Genomic DNA, 8,323 nt, shown 5'->3' with positions numbered 1-8,323 from the left:
GTCTTCAGTAGTTGTGGCACATGGGCTCAGTAGTTGTGGCTCATGGGCTCTAGAGCGCAGGCTCAGTAGTTGTGGCACATGGGCTTTGTTGCTCCGCAGCATGTGGGATCTTCCCGGACCAGGGCTCGAACCCGTGTCCCCTGCATTGGCAGGTGGATTCTTAACCACTGCACCACCAGGGAAGCCCCACACATTCAATTCAAATGTGGGATAATAATCCCTATGTCATCAAGTAACAATGAAGATTAAGTGAGAAAATGTATATAAATAAATTATATTGTTTCCCAGTAGATATTTCTACCATCTAAGTGAAGATCTGAGAAACTTTTAGTGAACTTGTTACATCTAATTGTTACACTCTGATTATAATAAATATCGCCAATGAACCTATAGTAAATAAAGAGTAATAACCTAATTCGACAACCAAAGTTCAAAAACTGAATGCTTTTTCTTTCTAAGGCATGTTACCAAAGAGAAAGGATGCTAGTTCACATGCACATTTAAGATCTATTGAAAAGAAGGAAAAGGAATGGGCGCCTGAGGAAGCTGAATAGTGGGGGTCACAATGGGCGCTGGGGACATCCAAGGGTCTCAGGAACAGTCCTGAAGTGGCTTAGTTCCTTCTGTACTCTTTCCTGTATCAACAGCCCATGGGACACAATGGTCCCTCTGTTTCTGAGTATGCCTCGCTGAGGGCTGCTCTATCTCTCAAGTGGCATGATGAAAATAACTTACTCCAAAGCTATTTCTACTTGGGCAGTATGACGAGAAGGAAGAGTATTTATAACATAAATTGTTGTTGTGTAGCTGGTTTAGTGGGCTAGCGCAGCTAACACAAATAAAACCCACTCTTATTCCCTATGAAGCAGGGATGTAAGTTGTTTTGTTGGTGCATTTTAATGGGTGTGGCTTAGAAGAACACTAACCACTTGACTATTAAGATGTACGTGTTAATTTGGATTTTATTACTGAAAAAGTGCATGATATTAAGCAACTTCTTATCCCATGGACTTGTCCATACCCACATCCACACATCACTTACATCTTTTGGATTTAATGAACTATTACTACCAACTACTAAAAACCTATTTTAAGATAGTGGTCCCTGAATTCCCTCTGGAGGACAGATACATTTATAAATTGGAAAAAATACGTGGAAAGTAATACAGAAGAATGTACTTCTACAGGCGAATCCAGCTTGACTGATACAATATTGTACAACTCTTTAACTACTGGCCCTTGTGGAATTATTCATACACCTTCCTCTTTGTTAAAGAGGTCAATATTTTCAAAAAAGGGGGAAAGTCTCAGTCAGCACAAAGGATTTTTTTTTAAAGGAACCCATTTTTTTTTCTTCCAGGACAGTGCAGAAAAATAAATAACCATCATTCTTGTGGTAGGGGTTAAGGTAACTGACTGATAAGGTCACAGAATCAATCTACAAAAGGAACACAAGGAATGTTAGTTGAATGAATGAAAAGATGAATTTGGTTAGAAACACTCAAGTTCCTTTGGTCACTTGGACATTTATCACAAACAAGCTGGGAGAGCAATTAGGCAGTTAGTTGTTCACAAACCACCGCCCCCCTCCATTTCCTGTCCACACTTAGCTAGACTACGATTCCCAGAATCTGTGCCAGTTTGTGCTAGATAATGAAACAGGAGGAGAGGGGATGTATTTCCACCACAGTCTGGCCTATAAAATCACCTATGCCTATGTTTCTATGTCCTCCCTTCTTTTGCTGGCTTGATGTAGATAAGCACCATGGAAGACATGTAGATGGTAGAGTCTGGATCTAAAATCACTGCTTATTGTAAACCATCTGCCAATCAAGAAACACTTGTCAGTACTTTACATGAGTGGGTGATAAAATTCCATTTTATGTGTACTGTTATACATGTGGGTGTTTGCTTGTTACAGCAGCTATCTGTAAGCAGCAAACCAATTAAGAGAAACAAAGGTTCTTTCTGTATTGGAAGTTCACAGGGCAGACGGCATCTCTCAATGCAAGAGCTTCAAAAGACTGTTAGGTGACATCTCAAGTGAGTGTTTCCAGGTAGACTGAAGAAAAGGTATTTGATTGGGGAGGCAACAAAAGCATCAAGTTGAACAAAATGCAGCAATATACATTCTTCTTTCCCAGAGGAAGAAGTTACAAATATGAGGTATGAGAAAATTATTATGATTTTGGATTTAAGATAAGTACAGTAAAGACATCTTTGCCCTTCCCTCTCAGAAATTATCTTCTCAAACAGGAGAATGACAAACAACAGAAACACAAATGAATATTAGGAGAAATCTGTAATCTCAAATCAAAACTACGTGAGGAACGGCTGCAAAATGTTGTGAATATCCGGGAGCAGTGAGGTAAGATGTCCAGAGAAGAGGCCTATGGCTGCAGATCTCAGATAAAGCTTGAAGAATAGAGGTTTCCAAAGTTCACTCAGACAGGAAAAGTACCCCACATACATTACATGGGAAAACCAGAGAGACAGTAAGCGCTGGTGTGAGGAGCTACTCTGTACCCTATTTAGCTTCAAGGAATAGTAGAGAAGAAAATGTTGAATGAGAAAATACACAAGCATGGCAAGAGAGTGGGTGGATGACAGAGACTGAACTGTGAGCAGTCCTACAACTGTTGCCTACTGTTGACCAGGAAGAAGTAAAGGCTAACACACACACACACACACACACACACACACACTGTTGCCTACTGTTGACCAGGAAGAAGTAAAGGCTAACACACACACACACACACACACACACACACACACACACACACACACACCCCATGTCATAGAAGCCTCATAATAAACCATGGAACTTAGAATATTGCTGTTCCAGTTTCTCCCTGGCACATATCTCCTGCAAATAGTTGGTCAAAAAATAATGCATTTCGGGCTTCCCTGGTGGCGTGGTGGTTGAGAGTCCGCCTGCCGATGCAGGGGACACGGGTTCATGCCCCGGTTCAGGAGGATCCCACATGCCACAGAGTGGCTGGGCCCGTAAGCCATGGCCGCTGAGCCTGCGCGTCCAGAGCCTGTGCTCCGCAATGGGAGAGGCCACAACAGTGAGAGGCCCGCATACCGCAAAAAAAAAAAAAAAAATGCATTTCACTCAAAGATGGTAAATAATAATAAAATGAAGAAGAAGAAGAAGGAAGAAGGGAGGAGAATGAGAAGAGGGGGAGGAGAAAGGGGGGGAGAAGAGAGGGGGAGAAAGAGGAGGCAGCACTATCACCACTACCAGGAGAAAAAAAAAAAACTTATGAAAAGATACTTCACATGAAAAGAAAATAAATAAATAATGGAACAGAAAAATAAAACTAACAGGGAACATTCACCAGAAAAAACAGTGCCACCAAGTCATAACCAAACATACTGCTATGATCAGAAAGAAACTCCTGAGATTATCAAGAACCAGGGCTTAGGGAACCAGGAGCTAGCAGAGCTCAGGGAAGATATGGAAAAGAAAAACAGAACCATCATATAAATGAAGATTGTGTTGGAAGCCAAACAAAGGAGAGTTATTCTGGATAAAAACACAGTAAGGGACATGGAGTTCAGGACTGAAAAAAATACCACTGATCAGAGAGTTAAAGAAGATTTAAAGGAAAATAACAGACATGGAAGAAAAACAAGAGAGGCCACATATGAATAACTATTTCCTAAAAAAGGAAACAAAAACAAATGGAAAAGGAAATCATTAAAGATTTAATGAATGTAACTTGAAATATATAAATATATTAAATATATATTTATATATATTTTATATATATTATAAAACTTCCAAGTCATCAGAAGAAATAAAAACATAACAAAGCAGATGGTACCACCAATATAGTGAAAGATTTAAAAAGAAGCCACAAAAACAGAAATCATAATATAAAATATGACAGCACCTAAGAGCAAAGATGCCTGTCATTTCAATAGATGTTAATATGGCTGATTTCAAATAATAAAAGAATCTTAGATTGACTCATAGAAAAACCTCAATTATATACAGTGTTTAAAAGACACACCCAAATCAAAGCATCTCTGAAAAGGTTAGAGTAGAAAGTTGCGCAAAGACAAGAGTCTCTTCTTAAAATGAGCCGAATTTGAACTCTAGGTAAAAGCATTAGATAAGACAAAGAAGCGGGCTTTATAATGATAAAGGTACAGTAAACTATGAAAATCTAAGTTATGAATATCCAAGAACACAAATAACACAGAATCAACATGCATGGAGCAAAAACTATACCACATAGAAAATGAAAATAATAGAAACACCTGTCAGCCCATGATGGATCAAATTTTTAAAAATAATATATACAATACCTAAATGAAATAATTAATAAGGTGGATGTGCTTGGTGTTCTTTGAATTTTATACCCTGCAAGTAGAAAATAAACCTACTTTTCAAGAGCCATGAACATTCACAAAAATTGATTATATAGTAGGTGACAAACGAGTTTCACAGTAACATCCGAACAATGAAAACAATCCTTGGATCAAATTTCAGTAAGCCACAAATTAATTGCAAAAGTAGAAAGCAAAGGAAACTACCACTGGAAAATTACATAAACAAACATCTCCATCTGAAGCAACTTTTGGGCAAAAGAGAAATCAAAACCCAAATTACAGAATATTTAGAAAAGAAGGATTGTGAACACCTGCATATTAGAACCTACGAGATTCATGATAACACAAACTCCTAGCCTTATATTTTCTAATATCAAACAGGCAGAATGAAAATAATTGAATTGAGCATCCAACTCAGGGAATTAGCAAAAGAACAAAATAAACTCAAGCAGAAGAAATGAATTAATAAAAATGAAAAGAGTAACTGACATCATAAAATAAAAAAGATTAGCTAAAGATTAGCAAATAATCAAATGATTAGCTAATTTCATACAGAAGAAAGGAAAAAGACACTGATATAGGAAATAAACAAAAGTGGGGAAACAACCACAAACACAGAGGAAATTTAAAGAATTATAGGGGCTTCCCTGGTGGCGCAGTGGTTGAGAGACCGCCTGTCGATGCAGGGGACACGGGTTCGTGCCCCGGTCCAGGAAGATCCCACATGCCACAGAGCGGCTGGGCCCGTGAGCCATGGCCGCTGAGCCTGCTTGTCTGGACCCTGGGCTCCGCAACGGGAGAGGCCACAACAGTGAGAGGCCCGCGTACCGCAAAATAAATAAATAAATAAATAAATACAATAAATTAAATAAAGAACAAAAACAAAAATTTTTTAAAATAAAGAATTGTAGGAGATGTTTGAAAAATATACAGCAATACTAAGGAAATGAATCTCAAAATGTATTCACCAAAAAGGCAAACTTATACTTCCTTAAAGTCAATATTTCATTGTAAAAGACTTGAGGCAGTGGCTTGGATTTTGTAAAATCCAACTTACTCTTTTAGCAAAGCATAGAAGGTCTGGTCTATCAGCACTGAGGCTATGCCCTTATTTTGAAATATAACCCAACTTCTAAATGTAATTTTTTCAAAGATTCTACAGTCCCATTGAGATTTTCCATTTGAACTGTCCAATTTAAAATCTATAGTTAAGAACTCAGGCAACATTTCTCCTACATGGGTTACTTACCACGGCTTATGGCATCTGGGTTAAAATATTAAGTCAATAAAAATAATTTACTGAATCATAATTGCTAAAAAATAGTTCCAGTCCAGTGAGATAACATTCCATTCCCAATTGGCAAGAAATTCAATATGCTTATTTTCACATTGCCCCTGGTACATTTTCTTTCAATTCAAGCTTATGTTTGTGCAAACAAGCTTTCCTTTAATGGGAAAAAATGTTCACATATTTAAGTAATTTCTCATATTCACTCTCTCACAATTAAAAAAAGGAATCACTCCAATACCTCAAACTTATATGAGTTAGTGATGATTTACCTCCGGCTATAGATTAAATATTCCTAGTTATAGGGAGTATTATTACAAAAGCAATAATCAAAAAAAGCATATGATAAGGGAAGTGGAGATTTGGAGAATATTCTTTCATTAATATTAGAAAAGTAACCTCTGGAAAAATGGCTCAAAATTAGCCCTCGATTAAGGATGATTTTGCAGTCATTCTTGTATATACAGCATGGCCACACCTGTACAGCTCTAGTTCCTCTCATGTCCTTGGGTTCCCCTTGAGAACTACTCTGTGAGGCCAAGCAATGACCATGAAAGGGAAACAGCCATATGCTGAATAAGGTACCTGCTGGCGTATTCATACAACAGCTTAAGGGGGCACACGTGTGTGTACGTGTTGATGTGCACCCTTGGACAGAATGAAGGAATTGTAGAACATTTAATGTGGGAAGGACACTAAGGAAAAAATCTGGTCCAACCTTCCTTTAAATCCTCCCATCTTCCAAAAAACAAATCACAGATGAGACCACTGGGAACCAGAGGAGTGATTTCATTAGTTCCAAACCACAAACCAGTTGGAATAAAAATTCCAATAAAGGGCCTTCTGAACTTTGCCTAATATGCTGTTAACTCTAGTCCCACTTTGTTACTGGATATTGTGTGCAGCTTCAGAAGGAAAAAAACAAACACAGAAATGCCTTCTATAATTTCTCCATTCAAACTAGAATCATAAGAATAAGAGTAATCATAAGAGTAATTTGCTTCTAAAAATCTGAGTAACCAGTGAAAGAGTATACCTCTTGTCAGTTTAGAGGACAAAGTTGAGACTGGTGTTAATATGTAGTGTTTTATGGAATCTCAGAGGTCTCTGAATCCATACTATAACTTCCCTCAGTAAATTAACAAGAATTAATGAATTAACTGTATTAATCTGAATTAACTGTAATTCAGGTCCCACAATCTACATGTCATCTTGCCTTCAACCTCAGGACCTCACGTCTCGAAGCAGATATTTAATGGCAGCTCTTCTTGAGATGAGCTTAGCTCACATGTCTGGGTTTGAGAAGACAGCAGTCTTGGGCTATGCATTTATTTACCTTTTTATTTCTCTACTTCTATGCACCTTTTTTAAAAAAAAATTTAAAGCAATGTATCCTCATTAAAGACTCTCACTATTCTTGTAGAAAACACAACCCTGTGTCTTAGGATGTACTAAGTTTAAATATGATTGGAACAGTAGCTTCTAGTGATTTCTTGACCTCAAATTGCCCCACCCAGCTTTGGAATTTGACAACATGGGTTCGTCTGCTAGAAAGGAACAACCCAGCCAATTATAACAGAGAAGCGAGTTAAAGCGACTGCCCCTGGTCACCCACCCCTCAAAAAAGTAAAAGTATTCCTTAGCTAACATTTTGACAAAAGACTGCCACACGGAAATGCATTTCTTTTTTTTTTGCATAGGATAGAAATACCATAACATTCTGAGAATCAGAATTTAGGTGAGATTCAAATATCACATGACCAGAAGACCAAAAAAAAAAAAAGCTGTGAACTCTCCCTCCACAAAGAAGATGACTATAATCTCAATAGTCTTTATCACAATGTTGCTGAAATATAAAATTCAGGATATGTCCATGGATGACAGCAGTGGGAGCGTGGTTAGCAGAGCAACAAGGTACCTGTCTAAAGAACTCCTCCAGGAGTGACATCGTCCAGCGATGGTGGAGCTCCCAGGCTTTTGCCGGATGGCTAATGTCTGCCGTGTGCAACATCAGGGATAATGCTTTCGGCTTTTCAATTCTGTAAACCCAAAGGATCCAAACACATGATGACCAAACTTACAGAACCTCAATAAGAGTTTTTAACAAATCACCATTTTAAAAAATCCCTTCCAGAACACTCTTTGACATAAATCATAGCAAGATCTTTTTTGATCCACCTCCTAGAGTAATGGAAATAAAAACAAAAATAAACAAACGGGACCTAATGAAACTTAAAAGCTTTTGCACAGCAAAGGAAACCATAAACAAGACGAAAAGACAACCCTCAGAATGGGAGAAAATATTTGCGAACAAATCAACGGACAAAGGATTAATCTCCAAAATAGAAACAGCTCATGCAGCTCAACATTCAAACAACCCAGTCCAAAAATGGGCAGAAGACCTAAATAGACATTTCTCCAAAGAAGACATACAGATGGCCAAGAAGCACATGAAAAGCTGCTCAACATCACCAGTTGTTAGAGAAATGCAAATCAAAACTATAATGAGGTATCACCTCACACCAGTTAGAATGGGCATCATCAGAAAATCTACAAACAAATGCTGGAGAGGGTGTGGAGAAAAGGGAACCCTCTTGCACTGTTGGTGGGAATGTAAATTGATACAGCCGCTATGGAGAACAGTATGGAGGTTCCTTAAAAAACTAAAAATAGAATTACCATATGACCCAG

At 38.0% G+C, this 8,323-nt stretch overlaps 1 protein-coding gene across 1 annotated transcript in view; it reads right to left on the bottom strand.

Moving 5' to 3' along the window:
- The window catches only part of PDE1C (phosphodiesterase 1C), a 554,160-nt gene that overhangs the window by 81,793 nt on the left and 464,044 nt on the right, over nucleotides 1–8,323 (bottom strand). The window contains 1 exon segment of the mRNA XM_028489915.2: nucleotides 7,551–7,671. Within this exon segment, the coding sequence (XP_028345716.1) occupies nucleotides 7,551–7,671 (121 nt within the window).

This window comes from Physeter macrocephalus, chromosome 5 (genome assembly GCF_002837175.3).
Source record: "Physeter macrocephalus isolate SW-GA chromosome 5, ASM283717v5, whole genome shotgun sequence".
Lineage (NCBI taxonomy): Eukaryota > Metazoa > Chordata > Mammalia > Artiodactyla > Physeteridae > Physeter > Physeter macrocephalus.
Note: the sequence above shows the minus strand (reverse complement) of the source record. Positions and strands in the feature narration are given on the sequence as shown.